Source organism: Phascolarctos cinereus, unplaced genomic scaffold, assembly GCF_003287225.1.
Source record: "Phascolarctos cinereus isolate Bilbo 61053 unplaced genomic scaffold, phaCin_HiC Scaffold_5;HRSCAF=322, whole genome shotgun sequence".
Lineage (NCBI taxonomy): Eukaryota > Metazoa > Chordata > Mammalia > Diprotodontia > Phascolarctidae > Phascolarctos > Phascolarctos cinereus.
The window spans coordinates 97230299-97253247 of NW_027555958.1; the positions used below are offsets into that span (position 1 = coordinate 97230299).

Here is a 22949-nt window from a genome sequence, read left to right on the forward strand (position 1 = left end):
AGATCAGGAGTTCTTAACTTTGTGTCATTGACCCCTTGGGCAGTCTGGTGCAGCTTATGGACCCCTTCTCAGATAATGTCTATAAGTACATAAAATACATACAGAGGAAACCAACAGTCAAAGGTTAGCAAAAATAAAGATGTAACACTTTTTTTCCCCATTCAAATTCATGGATCCCTTCAATTCTATCCATGGACCACAGGTTAAGAAGCCCTGAATTAGAGGTTACACTGAGCTTTTTCTTATTCTCTGTAGTCACGTCTTTCTAGATAGAACAAAGGAAAACTTCAATCCCAATCTCTATCCAAGTAATTACAAACCCCGGTTTGAGATGTAAGCATTGTTGGGTAGCTGATCCTTATTTTAGACCTAACGCATATACCAGAAGTATATGTTTTCTGCATTAGAGAGCTTAGCACTCATTTGATAGTCATCTGTCGTTTGAGAATTTTATATGAGCTGCATGCAAATGCTAGGGATTGTTTGTATTACTTAGGTATAGAATTGTTTTGGTCACCTTACAACACAGGATAAATAGAGCTCTTCTTTGTTCTTTGTATAAAATTTAAGTGTAGGAAATACTGAGAAACATGCTTACTAAAGGACATGTAGACATCTGTACAAACAGTGACAGATCATGTACTAGAATCAGAGAATTTTACATCTGAAAAGGATGTTAATATGTTCCACCCTTCGTATTATAGATGAGGAAACAGGCACACAGAGGTTTAATTAATTGCCAAATAACTAACTAGTAGTGGCAGAGCTGGGGCTAGAACTGGCATATATGACTCCCAGTAAAGCCATGATTTTTCAGTTTAGCAGTCTGCTGTCTACAGAAGACTGTGATCAGTTTGAGGTACCCTGTAACATTTAATTAAAACATGGGCACTGTCTTCATAAATTTTGCAGTCTATTAAGGAGTCATGAAGATAGCACATAGACAAATAACTATAAGGTTATTTGATGCCTTTGGCCATTTGTGAAGAATGAAGAACCAGAACATGAGATCCATTGTCTCTGTTATCTAACTGCTACAGCTCTTCAAGGGTAAATCTTATTCATGTTAAAATTATTGTAGTGGTTGCAGAGAAGAAATAATATTGTCTTTGAATTCTCTAGCTTCTTATTTTTTCATACTTAGATATACTACTCTAAGTTGAGGGGTCAGAAGTTTCCTTGTACTTAAAATTAAACAGTTTGGTGTATTGACCTTTTGTTCTTATGAGAATTTATCCATAGAAGAAGACCTTTAAGTTTGTGTAGCTTTATGTATAACTTATTAACCACAGAAATAGCTGTGACTTGTAAATAGGACATCTGACACTAAATCTATGAAATCTTGTACAAAGCACTTTATTACTTTCATGTCTCCATTCCTTTCTCTAACAAATTGGAATAAATATTTATAACACTTTCTGTTAAACTGGAATGATATGTCTTTAGATTAACTTGAAATAATTATGTTATTTAGATATAGTTAAACAAATAATTATGTTATTTAGATATAGTTAAACTCTTTAGGCCTTCTGAGATCTCTAGAGGAAGGATATCATTCACATGTTAGATAATATGTGCTGGACTGGTGTGAACAGAGGAATATATTTTACATATACTATATAAAATACTATATGGATTTCATGAAAAAAAATCCAGGGTAAGATATTATTTGGAAAATATGCAGCCATCTCTTTGGGGGATATGATTTTATTTTTTGTTAAAGAATTCTATCCTCAGTCCCATTCTATTCATCATTTTCATTAGTGATTCAGATGAATTTATACTTATGAGATTTGAAGATGACACACTCAACTGGGATGGATAACTAATATGCTTTATAATAGAACAGGGATTCAAAAATAATCCAAAAGGCTGGAGCAGTAGGCCAAATTGAATACAATGAAACTAAGTAGAAATATGTATAAAGTCCAAAATTTGGGTCTTAGAAAATTATCTTTGCAAGTACTGGAATGATGAGGCATAGTTAAACAATATATTCATATTCATATAATTCATATGATAAAGACTTGGTTGTTTTAGTGTACGGTATAAATTCAGTCTGATTTAACAGTGTGACATGATAGCAAAAAAAACCTAACTTAATGTTAACTTAACGTTAGAAGCATGATGTTCATAAGAGGGGAAATGGTGGATGAGAATGCAGCAAAGATTTTACATAGAGCATTGTGTTCAGTTGCAGGCACCACATTTTAGGAAGGGCTTTGGCAGGTTGCAGAGCATTTGAAAGAAGATGGCCGAGATGGTGAGGAGATTGGGCAGTAGGCCATAGGAGCAACTCTTGAAGATTTCTGAAATGGGGGTGTTTATTTAGCCTGAAGAAGGAAAGACTGAGGGTTTGTAAAGATAACTGTACTTAAGGTATTTTTAAGTTCTGTCACATAGGATTAACGTATTTTCCTTAGTCCAAAGAATAGCACTTATAGAAATTATAGATTAGTGGATTTTGACTCAGGACAAGGAAAAACATAACAAGAGAACTGCACATAAATGGAGTGGGCTTCCTTGAGAGAGCCTCATCACTGAAGGTCCTCAAGTAGGTAACTATTTACTTGAGTATGTTTTAGGGGAGAATCCTCAGATCTAGGTTGGGCTAAAGTGGCTCAAGGGCCCTTGCCGCTCTGATACTCTTTAACTCTAGCTAATTTAGTTTTTAAATTCCATCAAGGAATATGCTAAGAGTGTTCTAAAACCTGCATTTTATTTGTACTTTTTGAATTTTTGATGTGGGGTTTTTCTGCTTCATGGGTCTATGATAGACATGTTTTTCTTAATTTGTTATTAAAGAGAATTCTATAAAAGCAATATTAAAACCAGGCACCTTGAAAAATTAATGACAATATATTTATGTATTCATATATAGGGAGATATACCTACACATATATGTTCATACACATATGTATGTGTATCTATCTGTGTATATATGTATGTGAGTATATATATAGATATCTATCTCTCTCTTTCTCTCTCTCTTATCTGTATTTATGTATAATTGTTGGTTCCTTATTCTGATTCCTTACACAAAATGTACTTATGTTAACATATTTTTTCTTTACATTGGTGTGTATACTTTTCTTGGTTTTTGGTTATAGTGAGGGTATTGTTTTTTTATTATTTTTGGTCAGCTTTTTTTTTTTTTGCTACCATGTCACACTGTTAAATTAGACTGAATTTACATGTATGCAATAGATTAGATGTCATGGGCACATAGAAAGGGAAAGGAAATGGTCCAGGACAGAGCCTTAGTTAGTGAGTATGAGGTGGATGAGAATGTAGCAAAGGAGCCTAAGAAAGAATGATTGGAGAGGTAGGAGGAAAACCAAAAAAGATTAGTTTTACAGAAGCCAAGGGAGAGAGACTATTATTAGAAGAAGATAAGTCATCATTGTCAGAAGTATAATCACTCATCAAACATTTGGACCTCTAGGTAGCGCACTGGACCTGGAGTCTGATAGACAGACCTGAGTTCAAATCCAGTCTCAGACACATACTAGCTATGTGATTTTGAGCAAATCACAATCTCTTCTACTTCAGTTTTCCATGTAAAAGGTAGATCATAATAATACTTATTCCCACCATTCCCAGGGTGGTTGTGAGGATAAAATGAAGTCCTGTTTGTAAAGTGATTTTTCAAACCTTAAAGCACTACATAAATGCTAACTCTTATTAAAAAGCAACTACTTTATTTTGTCAAAGTGGCCACCAATTTTCCACGAAGTATACATAAATAATCAAGTTTTTATTCTGTTTTGTCTGATTTATTTAATTTTGTACTAACATGGCAGTCACTTTTTTTCTTAGAGACTGACTGCCAGTACAGGAAGCAAACAACGAAGTCGCCTTTCCATCATGGCCCAGCATCTCTGCAAGGTTCAGCATTCCTTTACAATTCCAGGCCGAGCTTTTGTTCCCAAACCAGAGGTAAGTCTTTGATTGTAGTTATTGTTAACAGAGAGAGTTCAGCTCAGGAAATCTGCCCATAGAACCCAACTTACACGAGCATGCAGACCAGTTTCTTCAGTTTTATTTTCTTTTTAAAAAATAAGAACCATAACATATGTAAGAATTTCACTTGATCATTGTCATGACTGGGATATATTTTTCCTCAAGCAAAAGTATGTCATGTTGATTTTTTTCAGTAGTCTTCCAGATAAAGCTTTATTAAGCAGATACTCATTTCAACAAATCAACTTAGTTTGTTTTTTAGGAGATCTCATTCTGAGAGTAACTTGTGTATGGTTGGATGTTAGCTTTTAGATTCTGAATGCTGGTATTTATAGATTTGGAAGTGCTAAGTTCTAGACACAACAATTCTCAGCAAAAGAAATAAAATACCTGTGTCCATGAGGACCAAATGGCTTGTTCACTGCTCGGTGAGCTGCTATAAAACATTTAATATGAAAGGCCCGGAAATGTCTCATTCACACATAGAGCTCTGAAATGTAAAGTCTAGCAAAGTTGCTATTCCATGCTGCCACCACATGTCACTGACTTTTAATGCTAGGTTTTCTTACAATTGAATTTCTCTTCATTCTCATTTTTTACATCTCTGGGTGATTCCAAGTTATTTGTAACTCACACTTGATGGCTTACAAGCAGTATAAATACCCATAGTAATTTGAAACTATAAAAGAGAGAGGATCCAAGTGTCTATGTAGCACTTGTGTGCTGGTCATCTAATGAGCGTGGCAACTAAAAGACAGTTTAAATGCTACCTTCATACTCCTGAAGTCATCAAATAGAGGAAGACCTCCAGCACATTTACTAGGTTGTCTGCATAGGTATTATGAAGAGATCTGGACCAGAAGAGTGAGAACATGTGGTTTGTGACCTGCATCATTGGAGGGATTCCCCCTATAGACAGGCTCCATCAAAATAATGGATTAGATTGATAATCGGCCCCAATGTATTATTTGTGGCCTGTTTAGAAGCTGTAACTTAGTGTTGTTGAACTCCAAAATAGAAATAGATCCCTGAGGGCCGCATACTGACTTAGAAAACCACAAATTAACACTCTCTGTTGTATTTTTTTTTATTTATTTTCTTAAACATTTCCCAATTACATTTTAATCTAGTTTGTGCCCTACTCAGGAGTTTCCTGAGCCACAGACACCTCTGCTGTAACTAATGATTATAATAATCATAGCTGACGTTTATGTGGTGTTTATAGTTTACAAAGCACTTTTCAGAATAATGCCTTGCATTTTGCTTACTAACTGCTTATTTGCACTCTTTACAATGTGTGTTGGGTTAAAGACTAGACGTGTGATTTCATTAGGATAGTGCAGGTAATCACTTTCCTGCAACTTAAAGTCTAAAAGAGTTGCTGTGAACACTGAGAAGTTGCAACTTGCCCAAGGTTCAATAGCCAGTATGTATCAGTTGTGAGAGTTGAGCCTAAATCTTCCTGGCTTGAAGCTGAGTCTCTCTTCACTAGACCATGCTATTTCTATGAGAGATGGGTAGAACAATAATTATCCATTTCATTTTATAGGTAAGAAAGTTAGACTTAGGTTAAGTCACTTTCTCAAGGTCATGCAGCTAAAATATGGCAGAGCCAAGACTTGGCCCCACTAGTTCAGTACTCTTTCCACTTAATGATGATACTTTTATAACTTTAAAATGGGAATATTCATTTTGGGGGGGGGGGTCATTATCATCAGAGGAAGCTATTGCTACTGTGTACTGAATTTTAGTTTTATTCAGATAAGGCATAGTGTTAATTTTATTGTATGCTATTTTCAATAGCACACATAACTAGTTTATTGTTGTAGTAAATTATATTAGCCAAAGTCTATGTTAATATTTAAATTTGGCCAAGAATTCCTTAGGATAGGTGTCAGAATAAAATGCCTCAGTTCAGAATTTTTGGAGGTATTCAGAAAATGTCAGACTTGTTATTAAATTGAATTTTATCAGTCCCATAGTTAATTTTACATTTCATCTCTTGGGAGATAAATTGTAATCTTGAAAAAATGTCTTTTGGGAAGCAATTATATATTTTCTTTTTTTAATCACATTGATGGCTATTTCATTATTTCTTCATAAACTAAGTGCCTCATACATAGCAAGTAAGCATTTATTAAATCCCTGCTTTTTGGCAGGCACTTTGCTAAATGCTACATAATAGTACTTAATAAAGACTTCTTCAGTTCAATTGATTTAAAATGCATGTTTTTACATGTAGTTATATATTACATGTGTTTCAATTGGTAATTGCTTTCCTCTTTTACAGGCACACCTGTAGCCATATTCTTCTTTGTGTTTCTATTTAAACATTTTATTTGTGTATTAATATCTTCTCTACTCATCAAGATTTTAAGTTCCTTAAGATATATGTACATATGTTATGTGTATAGAGTGCTATTTAATGATACAGTTGAAATATAGATAATGGAGGAGCCTATAAAGTTCGTTATCTAAGTCATAGTTTACCTATTGAGAATATTAAATTTGCTTTTAGTAAAACATTTTAAAGTTTTGACAAATATAAAGTGTTCATGTCTTAAACAAATAACATCAATCCTATTTAAAAGCCTTTTTTACCATTTTCTTATGGTTAAGATTCCTGTAGTTACTTATAAAGTTACCCTTTCTCTTTTTGTTTTCTGTAGAATATTAATACAGATCCTTAATTAAATATAATTACAGAACAGGTTAGTACTCTTCATTTAAGCAATCTGTTGAGAGTACTTATGGATAATTTAAAAGATTACATTTTAATTTTTGCTTATGTAAAATATGTCAGTGGGTGAAGCAGCTTTAATAACTCCTGCATGTTTAAAAATTAGGAATCACAGAATTTTAGAGTTGGAAGGGACCTTAGGATACACTTAGTCAACAGTTCCCAAAAAAAGAATTATCCACTGCAGCATACCCAGCAAGTGATCATCCAGCCTTCTGTCTGAAGACTTCTGACAAGGCAGAGCCCATTACCTCCTGAGGCAGCTCATTCCACTTTTGGAAGGCCCTAATTGTTAGGAAGCTTTTCCTAACATTGAGCCTAAAATTACCTTTGTACAAACTCCATCCTTTGTTTACAGTACTTCCTTCTGGGGCCAAACAGAGTAACTTTATTCCTTATTTTATATAATATCCCTTGAAATAACTATTGTGTTGTTCTCAGGATTTTCATTTGATATGGGCTCAAAGCTTTTCACCATCCTGGTTGCCCTCCTATAAATGCTCTTTGGCTTATCAGTACCCATCCTTAACTATGGTACCCTGAAATGAACACAATACCTGACATGTCTTTTGACCGTGACAGAGTGTAATGGAACTCTTTCTTAACACCTTAGTAAGGTGAACACCCGGGTGGCACATGGGTAAAGTGCTGGGTCTGGAGTCAGGAAGATTCAACTTCTTGAGTTCAAATCTGGTCTCAGATGCTTACCAGCTGTGTGACCCTGGGCAAGTCACTCAACCTCATTTGCCTCAGTTTCCCCATCTGTAAAATGAGCTGGAGAGGGAAATGACAAACCTTTTCAGTATCTTTGCCAAGAAAATCCCAAATTGGGGCAGCTAGGTGGCACAGTGGATAGAGTACCAGTCCTGGATTCAGGAGGACCTGAGTTCAAATCTGGCCTCAGACACATAACACTTACTAGCTGTGTGACCTTGGGGAAGTCACTTAACCCCATTGCCTAGCCAAAAAAAAAATCCTAAATGGGATCATGAAGAATAGGACACGACTGAAAACAGCTGAACAGCAACAACAATACCTCTGTAAATGCAGTCCAAAATTACGTTAAATGTTTTTGGATGCCATATTACACTGTTGACTCATTAAGCCTGTGGGCCACTAAAATCCTTAGATTATTTTTTTCAGGTATGTAAGTATCTAAGCATACCTCTCTCATCTTATACTTATAAAGTCATTTTCTTTGAACACAAGTGTAAAACATTATATCTGTCCCTATTAAATTTCATTTTGTTACTTTCAGCCCAGTGTCCTAGCCTGTCTTGGATTTTGATACTGGTATCCAGAGTGTTAACTTGCTGTATATAAATTTAATAAATGTGCCATCTATGCTATTATTCAAGTCATTGTTAAGAATGAAAAACATCACAATGCCAAGCATTCCATTGGAGACCTCTTTTCAAGTTGGAATCTTAACTATTGATGTCTGTTCTTTATATCCAGTCATTTGCCTGTTCTGAATCCATCTAATTATACTATCATCTAGCCTGCATTTGTACATCTTTTCTACCAGAATAGCATGAGAGACTATCAGATGGTTCATGAAAATTTAGATAAATTATCTACAACATTTCCTTTACCAGTTTAGTAACACTGTTTTTAAAAAGGAAACAAAGCTAGTTTGACTAGACCTATTCTTTTTCTTTTCCTTTTCCTTTTTTTTTTGGCTAAGCAGTGGGGTTAAGTGACTTGCCCAGGGATACACAGCTAGTAAGTGTTGTGTGTCTGAGGCTGATTTTGAACTCAGGTCTCCTGACTCCAGGGCTGGTGCTCTATCCACTGCACCACCTAGCTGCCTCTAGACCTATTCTTAATGAAACAGTGCTGCTGTTTGTAATCATTGCTTTCATGTTCACTACATCTTTTTTTAATAATAATCTAGGATTTTACCAGGAATCAAATTTAAGCTTACTGTTTGCAGACTCTCTTCTCTTCCCTTTTTGAAAACTGAGAACATTTGCCCATCTCCAGTCATGTGTATATATTTCATTCTCCACCGTCTTTCAGATATTTTTGTCAGTGGCAGTCACATCTGCCTATTCTTTCAGTTCCTGAATATATAATTCCTGATGGCCAGGTATCTTGATTTTATTTAGGGCAACTGAATGTTCTCTTAATATCACCTTATTCATATTGGGTATCAGTTCCCTATTAGCTATCATTGTTCTGTTTTTCAATCCAAAAGCAAAGAAAAATGGAAACAAAAAAGAATTGAGGAATTTTGTCCTCTCACTGTTGTAAGTTAGCATCATTCTATTCACCACCCTGAGCAGCAGTTTTATTTATTAGAATGAACTTTAAGGTCCCTTGTCCAGCTATAAACCTGTAAGCCTATGTACGAAGAGTGTTCTTCCTTAAAGCTTAACTTTTGGTTCCCTGTGAAAATAAAGAAACACATACTTCCAGTGGATAGTATTTTCACTCTTTGTAATGATAGTAAGATCCTCCTGATCTGAAGTGGTTATTTATTTTGACTTATTCTTAGCAGACCTTGTTTTCAATTTTACACTAATATTAATACCTTTTTTGCTTACTTGCAGGAGTTGGGGCAGGGGGGAGAGGCAGTCTGGGTTAAGTGATTACATAGCCCAGGATCGCATTGCCCAGGATCACATAGCTATTAAGTGTCGGAGTTGAACTCGGGTCCTCCTGACTCCAGGGCCTGTGCCCTATCCACTACATCACCTAGCTGCCCCTTTACTACTTAATTTGTAATTAGAATTATCTTGTTTTACTCATGCCTTCACACTGTGTGCAACCCAGCAGAAGCTGTAAGAAAAACCTTTAAAGCTAAAATACAAATTATTACTGTCCATAGGAAAGAATAAAATTCAAAAGCTGTTCCAGAAATTGTAACAGTTAATTTAAATAGATCAAAACAAATAAGTACTTCTGTATGAATGAGTTCTCCTAAATTTCCTTTGTACTTATTTACATATTAAAGAGAGAAGTCAGTTTTTCCTAGGTTGGTATTTTGCAGTGTGAGTGATTATGTTCTTCCCCTAACAAAGAACAGGTACAGGACAGAGTTTTACAAATTTTCAGTTCTTGCCTTATTTTGAGTTCAGACTTTACAGTGTTTCATCATTGGTATGTTTGTTCCCCAAGGTGCCAGTATCTTTCCTTCTATTTACCTTGTGTCTAGTTTAAATGTATCTTACATTTATCTATTTACTTGTCTTTCCAGTTAGAATGAAAGCTCCTTGAGGGCAGAGACAGTTTTTAATTTTTCTTTGTAACCCCAGAACTTAGCAAATTGCCTAGTACAGAATAAGTTCTTAATAAATACTTGCTTCCTTGATTGAATTTCTAAAACATTAGACCTGCCCATACTAAATATGAGAATATGTTAAAATGAAGACTGAAGAATATTCCAAATCTAATTTGATTGATTATATAAAACATTTTTCCTTTCTGTTAGTGCATTTGAGAATTGATCAATGTAAATCCAACCACATTTAAACAAAGTAAGAGAACGTCATGGATATCAAAGCAAAATTACTCCAGTTAAAATGTAAAGTATCATATTAAAGGTTTTTTGTCAGACAGCATTTCTTTAGATTCATTTGCTCATTTAGAAAATGACAACCATGAACAATTAAACAAAACATTTTAAACAGCTATAGGACCATCTGTGATTTTTTTGTGTGAAATAATTTTTCTTCACTTTAGTTATTTTCTTTAAAATTTCACTATGCTGATGATGATATTCTTTAATATGCACAGTAAAATAGTTTTGAAAATTATTTTGTTTCCCCTATGTGATAAAATAAAAATCCTATTTTTTATTATCAACATATAAGTTACTATTTCCAATGACATTACTCTATTACATATTACTATACATAAGATGTAATTTATCATCTTATGTTATAAACTAATGAATATACATTAATGAGTAACAGCAACAAATATTTCTGTAGCACTTTAAAATAATTGGAAAGTTATATTACTGGACTATAAAATTGACTTAAATATATCAGCTTTATTGAATACTCCCAAATCAAGGTTGTCCTGTTTCCTTTCTACCGAAACAGACATATGCAAATCAGATTTTTTTCTCTTCCAGATTAAAGTTTTATATTTGGTAACCTTAGATTCATCAGAGACAAAAGCATCGCAGTGATAGGAGGACTGGGAGTCAAGGCCAGCCTGTGATGCATTCTGGCAGTACAACCACAGATACATCACTTAACCTGGCAGTGCCTTCATGCCAATCTTTTGAGAGATTTTTATAAGTTGCACAGCAGCTGGTAATTAGCTTTGACAGACGGAGTCTTATCAGGAGTTCCCTACACCATTATAGATTTGGACCAAAACAAAATAGTCATATGATGCTTTCTTTTATTCAAAACACCTTCACTTTAGTTAGAAGTAGTTTATCCATTTAAAAGAAAATAGTGACCTTGTATACTTAAATCAGGCCTGGAAATAAAGGGGCAAAGAATTTGAAAATAAGCATTTGTCATACGTAGATGACAGTTTACCTAAGATTACATGAAGGAGGTAGAAAATCTAAATGATTGGAAATAAATGAAAGAATAATTCCCAAAGAGCTCACACGTATGAAGGATAGTCATGTTATTTTTTCCCATTTATTAGTATCATATAGCTTATATTCAGTAGGTTAAAGGTCCTAAGTATTTTCTTTTTCCTAATGACATTTACCAATTTGTTCCCTCTTAGATGGAGCCTAAACTGTTTGGCTGAAAGATTAAAAACAGTTGGAAACTTATGTAAACATTTCCCTTGAAATGCAAAAGAGAAAGAGGGCCAGAGATACTGAACAGCAGGTGGGGACTTGGGAGGGACATTTTTGGCAATATCTGAATGGCAATGACAGCTCTTCAGCTCCTGACATGCAATTATATGTTGTGGCTTAAAAAAAAAGAACCGAGTTACCATGGTGTTAGAGAATTGGAAAGCAAAAACAGATGTTACTTCTGGTTAAAAGCAGGACACAGAGCTTTAGTCCAAATTTTAGTCCTGTTGAATACTCAAAATGAAACATCAGAAGCATACATTTTGGCATATAGTTCCAACTTAAACTTCAACAAGTAAGCTATAACATCAGTTAGCCACCAATTGCCTTATAATGCTTTTTCAAATAAACCTTGAGTGTTAAATGTGAAAGTAACCAGCAGTTAAAAAAAATCTTGCAATATAAAATACCTTGTTAATAGTAATGCACTATAGCATCTAATGAAGACAATTGAGTATGATTGTGATTTGTTTTTAATCTAAAGTAAAAAAAAATAAACATTCCTGGCATTTCATTCGCCATATATAGCACACAATTCTTTATACATAATCCTTCAGGTTATAGCCTGCATTGTTCTCTGGCTGAGTGCTTAAGCTACCCTGCTGCTTGGGAGGATGGTGCCTAGTTTCTTGATGCCTTTTTAAACAAGAAGTGCAGAAAATCACACCTGCAAGAAATAGTAGTACTGTTGAAATAAATCCAAGGTAGATAGCTCCTCCAGGTTCATGTTTATTGTGCTCTGGGATTGTTGGGTCCCAGAAATTTGAAATGATCTCTTTCATGTACCATGATGTGGGTATTAAGCCAGATACACCTGAGAGAATAAAACATACTCCTCCAGCAAAAGTAGTACGGCTTTTGGTTTCTCTGTCCCCTCCTAAACGTGTACATTTCATGCCCACTGTGGAAATGCAAATCCCCAAAGCTGAGAGGATGCAAGCCAGTACCATGGTGGTCCGTGCAGCTTGCACATGGACAGGGAGGGCTAGGATCGAGTGTTTCAGCGTGCAGCTGAACATCCCGGTGCTGTACCATGTGCAATCCATCCACAGCCCTTGAAGTTGAATAATAGCTGTTATGATATTTGATCCCACGTTTGCATTTACCTTCCAGTTTGGCAATAGTGTGGCTGTGATTATGCCACAAATTCCAGATAAGGCTAGAATAAAAGCAAGGAGCTGTAGACCTGCTGATGCCATAATGTTGATCTGTCTGTCGCCTTTTGTCTGCCCAGTCCTCTCTGGTGGATACTATCCAATAAACTGTAGCCGTTCCAATGAAGACTGTAACTGACTCTACAATAGGGGGGAAAATAGACGAGATAAGTAATGGAAATCAGGGAAATGGAAAGAAAGGAGGAATGAGTGAATAAAAAAGCTCACATTTATAGTTGGAGCTTATCTGAAGGCACATCTGAATGTGACCCTGCAGTGAATGAATGAGCTGTCTGTAAAAGAGCTGAGAAGGGAGATTATGTAGCTCTCAGATGCTTCCTTTTCATGCTTACATGAAGGAGTATGCAAGGTATGGACTTCAGGGAAGTACTGCCTCCTTTGCTTTTCTTCAAGCCCAAGATATGTCCATTATGCTCAGAGGAAAAATGTATATTCTGTTAGAAAATTGAAACATCTTTGGCCACAATCACATTTAGATCAAAGAACTGAATTTACTCTCGTGGATGTTTGTCTTTTAATTATGGGAGCTGTCTGTCAGTTTTTTCAGCTGTGTAAAAAGATTCTGCCCAAAGACAGTCTTCTAACATTACAAATAATGAACAGTTCTAGCATTTATATAGGCAAGTTAAATGAACTATATCCTTTTGTTAGGTATTATAGATAAGGTATTAGGGACTGAGAAAGAAGGTTGGGTTAATTTATGGAAAGGGATGGGTGCTAGAACTGTGATTTCATTGGTACAGGGAACTCCAAAGTGAGGAAACTCCCTCTGTCAGCATCTTCTCTGCAGCTAAGAATCTTCAAGTTGCCCAGATCACTGAGAAGTTAAGTGACATAAGCAGACTCATGTCTGTTTTCTGTCAGAGGTTGGCCCTGATCCAGGGTCATTCTGACTATTAAGATTAGTTTATCATCCACTACCCCAGGTTGCCTCCCAGTGAGTTACTTCAAACTTTCTCCAAATTGTTCCTGTCTCATATCTAGCAAACTGGCAAAGATGACAAAAGAGGGAGTACCCAATATTGGAGGGAGTATGAAAAAGACAAACACAAAAATGCACTATTGGTAGAGCTATGAATTGATCCATTTTAGAATGCACCATGGAATTAGGAGAACAAAGTGACTAAAATGTCTGTACCTTTTGTCACAGAGATTCCACTACTAGGCATTTAACCCATAGAGGTCAGTGATGAAAAGATGGGCCTCATCTGCACCAAAATATGTATAGAAGCACTCTTTGCAGTAGCCAAGAATTGGAAACTAAGTAGATGCCCAGTGATTAGGCAATGGCTAGACAAGTTAGAGGATGTGAATGTAATGGAGTGTTATTGTTCTATAAAGAACAAGGACATTGATAAATTCAGAGAAGCATGGAAAAACTTACATGAACTGATTCAAAGTGAAGTAACCAGAGCCAGGAAAGCAACGTACACAATTGTTACAAGAATATAAATGGAAAGAACAACCACAAAACAAAGAAATGAATGTTATGAAAGTATATTGCCAGTTTGACCCCAAAGAAGAGATATAATGAGGCTCTTCTCTACTGCCTTTTGCAAAGGTGTAAGATTATGGGTGTGGTACACTACAGACCATGTCAGTTTTTTCAATGTATAGGTTCATTTTGTTGAACTGTTTTTCTCCCCTTTTTTATTCTTATCTATAAAGAATAGCTCTCTGGGAAGGAGAAGGCTGTATTGGGAAATCTAGGTCATGTAAAAATAAAAACTATCAATAAAATTTATTTTATATGGGATACCCTTTTCTAAATCACAGTTCTTTATTCATTTAAACTACATCTGCTCAAGTCTCCTGAAGTAGTTAAGCCACTGTTGTTTACTTATATTCATAACATATATTTCATAACTAACATTTATGGGCATGAGATCTATATACACTGCTATCTTAAGTATTATTCTCTATACTATAATAAAATAAGTTTCTAAAATAGATTTTTTGGGGGAGTCAAGATGGCAAAATAACAGAAGTACAGACTGGCTCCCCTACCACACTTTCATAAAATTCTAGAAGATGCACCAGACTGAATCCTAATTGGGAAATTTAATAAAAAATAACCATGAGTCATTTTTCTAGCCCAGATCAGCAAAGGGAGACAGAGAGATCTGTGGACATTAGAGTGGAGGTCTAGCCAAGAGCTGCTGAATAGAGCATTTTAGTACCCAGAGACTGAAAGAAGCCCCAGGTTGTGTTCTGGGGCAGCAAAAGGTAACAGAGGGGTACTAAACTAGTGCAAGGTTAGAAAACAAGTGCCCCTTGGCAGCTCTGTTGCTCATTACTCAGTTCTAAGTCACAAATAGAGGGGAGCTAATAAGGGGACTTGTGCCTAAGGGTGGCAGAGAGGAGTACGTGGTCTTAGTCATAAGCCCTAACTTTGTACTGAGTAAGGAATGAGTTCATAATCAAATGGTGTGGCAATAACCCCAGGAGAAGAGCGGGAACTCAGTTCTAGCTTTCAGCTCAGGCTGAAGCCTGAAGTGGAATAACCAGGATTGGAATCCCAGACCAAAGGGAAGGCCACAGTTCAGTCTCTCTGAACCTTCAGAGCTTTATAGCTGTCTGATAGTGCCTGAGTCCAAGCAACAGTCTGCTAGTATGACCAATCAGGGACAAGACAAGGTACCTTTCTCAGACACAAACCTAGGTCAGAAACTTGCAGAGCTTAGAGCAGGAGGGTAGTGAGCATGCTTCTCCATGGATCCATAGATCATAGCACTTTGCCTGTTCCTGGCCTGAGCTGTCCTTGAGATCTTGGGATAATGATGTTCAATATTAGCAAAAGGCAGCAGAAGCATCTAAGAAGACAAAACCTTAGTTCAAGTAATCCTCTTAGAAGTGTGAAGAACTCATCCCTAACATAAAGTTCAGAGTCAGAAAGTAGGCTGGAAGAATGAGCAAACAAAAACAGAATCTCGCCTTAAAGAGATATTTTGGTGACAGTGTAGCTCAAAACACAGATTTAGAAGAAAATGACTATAGAACACAAGCAAAGCCTCAAATAAAAACGCAGTTTGGGCATAAGCCTAATAAGAATTCCTGGAAGAGATTTTGTTGTTGTTGTTGTTGTTGTTTTTGGTTTTGGGGGGGTAATTTTTTTTATTTGGGGGGCAGTGGGGGTTAAGTGACTTGCCCAGGGTCACATAGCTGGTTAGTGAGTGTCTGAGGCCAGTTTTGAACTCAGGTCCTCCTAACTCTAGGGCTGGTGCTCTATCCACCATGTCATCTAGCTGCCCCTTTTGGTTTGTTTTTTAAAGAATGAAAAATTATTTTAAAACCAAATGAGAGCAATAGAGTATAGCATTAGAAAAGAAATGAGTATTATGGAAGAAAAATATAGAGATTTAACTGTTTGGTTAAAAGGTACAACATGTTAGCAAAGAAAGCAACTTTCTTAAAATTAAAATTAACCAAATAGAAGCTAATGACTCCATGAGATACCAGGAAATACTAAAACAAGTCAAAAGACTAAAAATAGAAGAAAATACAAGGTATCTCATAGCAAAAATAAATTACCTGTAAAACAGATCAGAGAGAAATAATATAAGAATCATTGAACTATCTGAAAGCCGTGGGGGGGGAGCCTAAACTTTTTTTTTTTTGGTTAGGCAATGGGGCTAAGTGACTTGCCCAGGGTCACACACTTAGTGTTATGTGTCTGAGGTCAGATTTGAACTCAGGTCCTCCTGAATCCAGGGCTGGTGTTCTATCCACTGCACCACATAGCTGCCCCCTAAACATATTTTAAGAAACCAAAACCAAACAAACAAATAAAAAAACCAACAACCCTGTCCGGGTCTCTTGGAACCACAAAGTGGGAATAGAAAGAACCAACTAGTCACCTCCTCTCCAAGAATCCACAAAATGAAATCTCCCAGGAATATAATTGCTCCAAATTCAGAGTTCACAGGTCAGAGAAAAAAAAAATACTCTAAGCAGCCACAAAGAAAGTATTCAAATACAAAAGAGCCACAGTCAGGATAATATAAGATTTAGCAGCCACCATCATAAAGAATCAGAGAGCTTAGAATATTATATGCCAGCAGTAAAAATATGTGGGCTTATAGCCAAGAGTAACCTGTGCAACAAAGGAGAATATACTCCTAGAGGAGGAAAAAATGAATCTTTAATGAAATAGAGGACATCCAAGGATTCCTGGTAAAAAGACCAGAATTGCATAGAAACACCAAATTCAAGAGAAACATAAAAAGGTAAACATAAGCGAGCAATCTTAAAGAGACTAAACAAGAATAAACTGTTTATATTCTTATCTGAGGAGATAATTCTCCCTGAAGAATTCTGTCATCCTCAAGGGTCACAGAAAAAGTATTAAATGGTCTAGGAAAGGTTCTGTTATACTTGGATGATCTTAACAGAAGAATGAAAAGGGAGAAAAAGGAGGATATATTGGTGGGACTGGAGTGAAGAGTGAAGATTGGGGACAGTTATTTCACCTAATTGGGTTGCAGAAGTAAAAATCTATGCAAGAGAAGGAGATAAGGTAGGGCAAGGAGTAGACAGCAACTGAACCTCACTGTCATCTGAACTGCTGGAAGGAGGGTAGAATATACATTCATACACAGTTGGGTCCAGAAAAATATTTAATCCAGTGGAGAAACAGGAGAAAAAGTGGATAAGGGAAAGGAGAAGTAATAAAAGGAAGGATAGATAAAGGGAATGATTAGTCAGAAGCAAAACAAACTCTCAAAAAAGAGATAGGAAACAGAGGAAATGAGAAGAAAAGTAAGGGATGTAAATCAAAACAACCCTGAAGTTTTACCTCACACCTAGCAAATTGGCAAGGAAAATGACGGATGAAAAAAAGTGTTGAAGGGGTTATGGGACACTAGTGCAGTGTTGGTATAGCTGTGAATCAGTATAACCATTTGGAAAGGAATTTGTAATTATGAGAAGTGATTAAGATATATATACTCTTTTTTTCTTTTTGGGGGGGTTTGGGGCTAGGCAGTGGGGTTAAGTGACTTTCCCAGGGTCACACAGCTAGTGTTATGTGTCTGAGGTCAGATTTGAACTCAGGTCCTCCTGAATCCAGGATAGGCGTTCTATCCCCTGCGCCACCTAGCTGCCCTGTGTATATTTTGAGCCATGATTTTATTACTAGACCCAAAGTGGTCAATGATTAAAAAAAAAAGTCCCCCTAAACATCAAAACTTTTTATAGCACTTTTTGTGGTAGCAAAGATCTGGAAGCAAAATAGATGGCCATTGTTTGGGGAATGATTAAACTAATTATGTTACATGAATGTAATGGAGTATTACCATGTTGTAAGAAAATAACAAATATGATGACATGAACAGCATAGAATTATATATATTGATGAAAAGTGAAGTAAGCAGAGTCAAGAAAACAAGTTACACTGACTACAGTAATGTAAATGAAAAGAGCAGCCACCACAAAAAAAAAACAGAAAATGAATGTTATAAAATTGCAAAGAATAAGCATGACCCCAAAGAAAAGATATGAGAGGCCACCTCCTTCCATTCCTTTGCAAAGGTAGCAGGTGGGAGTGTGGGAGTTAAATGGGTATGGATTATTGTATGTATTTTTGATGTATTTATCAGTTCTGCTGGGGGGTTTTTCCTTTACCTCCTTTTCTTTTAAAAAATATCGTTATATGAAATGGCTCTCTGGGAACTGATGCATAGGGGAAATTTTGGTAATATAAAAACAAACAATATCAATAAAATTGGCTTTAAAAAAAAGAAAATATGGAATTACCTACCTCATTATATTGGATACAAATAGACCTCAAAAGTATCAAACCCAAATTTGTAGGATTTATTTATAAAGAGAAAAAAAATCCTTCATTTAGTCAAGTCATATTTATGAAGTACCACTATATAAATCAGTTAATAAGTTCTAATCTCAGATTTTTGCTATATTGTATTGAAATCTCTAATGTGATTTTTGTGCTCCTCTGATACTGGGTGGCATTTAGATAGTATAGTTTTACATTTCTCAAATAAAGCTATTTTAAAGAATTTTGGTAGTTCTGTACTTAATTCCATTTATAATTATTTACTTAATTCCATTTATAATTGATTATGCTGACTTTTGGCCTGTTTTATTTCTTTCACTTATGGCTAAAAGAAACCTTCAAAATCTTTAAGCCCAGGAATTCTTAATCTGAGACTCATGAACTTGTGTAGCTGTTGTTGTTGTTTAATTTTGACAACTGTATTTCACTCTGATTGGGTTCCTTTTTAATGTTATGTGTTTTGTCACATTTATTGCATAATTTTATGCGTTTGCAAAGATTATACTGAGGGGTCCTTGGGTTTTACCAGACTATCAGATGGTCCATGATACAAAAAAAGTTTAAGAACTCAATATCTAATCCAGCTCCTCCATTTTCCAGGCAGTAATCAGAGGCCAATAGAGTTTAAGTAATTTGCCCAAGATTACAAATCTAGGGAATGGCAAAACATTGATCTTTTGACCTGCAGATTTTTCTACTGTACAATGCATTTTCTTAATCCTGACTTCATAGTACATTTTGCTCCTGTTACACTAATTATGCCTGCTTCCTAGTAGTATTTTCTACTTGTGTGTACTTCAGATAGTGGTTCTTAAGCTTCTAGAAAGCCATATGCCACTTCTCAAGAGTAAATATTCCACCATTTTCCTCGTATGTGATCCACACTTTACTACCATAGATAGGAAACAAACTAATAATTCAATGAATGGCTCTTTGAATGACTCACTTAACAGATGATGGCTTGTTTTTATTAATCATCATAAGCAATTTTTACTAATCTTAAAAGCATAGACGTTATGAAAAGCACAAATACTCTAGTACTAAGAGAAACTACCTTGGCCATATATACTTTTGATGACCCTAGGGATCCTTGAAATCCCTTTGGGAAATACCAGTACAAGTACAGACCATGTGATATTTTAGAATGACTTTGAAAGTAGTCTAGAATAGATTATGTAGTAGGGTTTTTTTCCTCATCTGATTGCAATAAACTGAAACCATTAATAACCAAGCTGCACTGCTGTAGTCTGATAGTTTGGCTAGCATCCATCACTAATGTCTCTCCCTCTAGGTCTGATAATTTATAATGCTCAGGAAAGCTTTTTTTTTTCTCAAATTATAGGATTTTAATGTTCAGACCCAGACTTAGCTAAAGTTAAGTAGGTTTATGTTTAGGGTTTGCCCTGCCATGGCTCATTTTTGTGTTATCTATACTCCTTTTCTAGCTGAAACTAAAGTTGAATGGAAGTAGGTAAAAATTACTAAATCCCTTTACAATTCATTTGTGATGAATATTTTCAAGAACTAGATTTTGATGATTTGCTTTTCAGCATTCCAAACTCTACTCCATTCACTACACATTTATACCTTTGTGGAATTCTTATGGAAATTTCTAGAGGGCATTTCTGTTATCTCTTCCTCACAGGGTAGTTTTTAGCTTTGATTAAGGAACTAGATTAAAAGCCCTTTACTCTTTTCTGTTGATCTGACCATACTCACTTTCCAGATTGTAGCCTAAGTTTTGATATAGTCTCTTGCATTACTCAGTTTTAAAAATTTCTCAGCATGCTTACATTTTCAGACGGATTGTTCATCATAATTAACTGGTCCGTGCTGTACAAATTACAGGCCTAGGAAAACCAGCATCAACAGTACAGACCAAACTAATATTACAAATGTAATCAAACCCTATTGATTGCATGTGATTAGCATAGCACTTACTTGTAGAATTCCAGGTTTCAAGCACTTTCCTCAATGTAAACAGACTCGATGAAGAGACCTTTTCCTTCTTATATGCAGTTCAGTATTCTTTATGTAAAAAGCACTCTAGCATTTTAGTTACATTTTATGAGCATTTTTTCTGTCTTAGGCAGTACAACAGCCTTTTCCTTTAAATTTCTGTCAACTAGAGAATAAAGACATGCTTTGTTTTTAATGGTGGTGGTGGTGTGGAGAAATACTGTATTAGTAAGCAAAAGCCAGAGATCCCTTTGGTTTCGAATAGAGAGCTACTTTGAGGTCCTACAACAAAATGCTTACATGACAGAACCTATGAATTTTAAATGTACATGAGGATATTTTTGCCAAGAGAAGGTTGAAAATAGACTTCATTTAAATTCAACTCCCAGTTTCTTACGTGAGTTAAAAACTGGCTTCTAAAACATGATTCAAAATCTGTCATATTGTCAGTGGTTTGTAAATTTCCCATACCTGTTGTGGATATACTTCGAGACCTTGATTGTACTCTCATCAATCTTCCACAGAGGAACTGGGCCCCGTTAGGAACAAAGAAGGAAAGTCAACTGAACAAAGCTCGATTTTCCAAAGTGTTTTGAATTGGTGATAAAGCTCTCTAACAAGTTAGCTCACTGTGTAGCAAATAAAGAATAGCATATCAAATTGAGAAGTAAAAACTGCTGATCATGCTGGAAGATAAATACCGGGTTCTCTAGCTCATTTTCTGAGCTGTGGGAGAATTAGGAAAGGGGAGGCAGGGAGGAAGGAGGGAGTTACTGTTATAACATGATTTGTTGGAACCTGAAAATCTGAAATGCCTCTGTGCCACTATTCATTGAGCAGAGGCTATTTAGATAACTTACAACGTTGATTTGATTTTAATGTTATGCTTTAACTATACACTTATAATTTGTTACTGATTTTTTTTCCTAAGCAGTTAATACAAGTGCTCAAATTGAGTCCATAATTTCTTTCAAATAGATAAAGAGAATTCTGTAGACATTTTTGATCCGATTATTGCTAAAAGTGCCTTGTGATTTTGGTTCTGGGAAATTCAGATCTCTAAATCTGGTCAATAGCCCTCAGAAAAAAAGTGCCTTCAGTGTTTCCTAACTACTTTGAATTATTATGTCTATGGTTTAATTTTTTTTTTCCCTTGAGTCAACATGGGAAATGTTTTCTCCAGTATAGTCTTAGTAAACTAGATTCTACAGAAAATATTTAGAGCTTCATTTATTCTACTCTGATACCTAAAGGAGAGATCCCGGAGAACTAGACTTGTTTTGCCTAACCAGGACATAAATTGTAGGCTGTTTATTTGTTTGTCTGAAGGTCATAGTAGACAAATACATGCATATGTTACGTGCCATTCTTGATTCCGTTTCCCTTATTATGAAATGTTAATACTATCCAAAGGAAACTATGATGCTGTATTTGCAGAGAGCACTGGTTTTAGCTTGTTTCACCCTAAGGGACATAGAGATTTTATTTTTGTCTGTTTATCACCTCATGGTTCTTCTCGAAACACTGTCTCACATACTGGGGTCCTGAGATAGGCAAGAAAAATAGTTTGTACATATTCCCACCTGAGAAAGTGTAACAGTTGACAGTTCCATTAAATTTTTTATTTTAGCCTCTGTTTTTCACACTGAAATTTATAGCTATTGTACAACACCAGAAAACACTTGCTTGCTTTTGTAATATTGGGTAGCTTTATGGTTACTAATAGCAGTTAGGTGGTTAAAAGACTAATGGAAATGAATGAGAATTTCACTCTTACATAAACTTGTAGGTGTAAAAAGATTCTTCTCTTTTATCACATATAGTAAGCAGTTTTCTTGTACTTCAGACTGCTACAGGTTAGCCACTTTCCCAAAATAGAAAATGTTGAAGTTGAGTGTCCATCATCCAGAGCTTTAACTTATTTTGTGTATTTCACAGTCTTAGCAAGAGTCATTTTTGTATTAGTCACAGAAACACAGAACCTTGGTGATGGAAGATAACTCTTGAGGCAATTCAGACCACCTGATATCCTTCCTAAGCAAGAATCCCCTTTCCAGCGTGCCCTACAAGTGGTCATCCTGGGGAAATCATCACCTCCCTAGGCACAAAGGAGGCAAAATGTAATATCCTTCTTACACTTTGGGGCAGCCCTAATTATCAGAAAGGTTTTCTTCAGTTCAAGCCTCAATTTGCCTCTTTGCAGCAATCATTAATTGAAAGATGATCCTAGGAGCATCTGTGCTGATAACTTTCTATGTGGAAGCCACTAGTATAACTGTTTTAAAACAGGGTGTGTGTGTGGGTGTGTGTGTGGGTGTGGGTGTGGGTGTGTGTGTGTGTGTGTGGGGGTGTGTGTGTGTGTGTGTGTAAATAGGATTCAGCAGTAGAGAAGGGCATGCCCTTCCACCTTAAGATCACAAATTGGAGAGCAAGGGAAAACATGCTAGAGCTGGATAGATAAGCTTATTATATCATTTAGTATTTGAGGGAAAATCGCTGCCATAGAAGTTGAGTCCTGTGGTGGAAGGTGACCATGGTAAC

At 35.8% G+C, this 22949-nt stretch overlaps 2 protein-coding genes across 2 annotated transcripts in view; one reads left to right on the forward strand and one right to left on the reverse strand.

Annotated features, from left to right (window-relative positions):
- Positions 1-22949, forward strand: part of TFB1M (transcription factor B1, mitochondrial) — a 57284-nt gene that overhangs the window by 25980 nt on the left and 8355 nt on the right. Inside the window, exon 5 of the mRNA XM_020986669.2 lies at positions 3820-3939. Within this exon, the coding sequence (XP_020842328.1) occupies positions 3820-3939 (120 nt within the window). The remainder of the gene's footprint in view (positions 1-3819; positions 3940-22949) is intronic.
- CLDN20 (claudin 20) lies at positions 10643-21034 on the reverse strand. Its single transcript, XM_020986670.2, has 2 exons — positions 20880-21034; positions 10643-12775 (listed from the first exon to the last, which is right to left on the reverse strand). The coding sequence occupies exon 2, from the start codon at positions 12677-12679 to the stop codon at positions 12020-12022; it is 660 nt and encodes a 219-aa protein (XP_020842329.1). The 5' UTR covers positions 12680-12775; positions 20880-21034; the 3' UTR covers positions 10643-12019.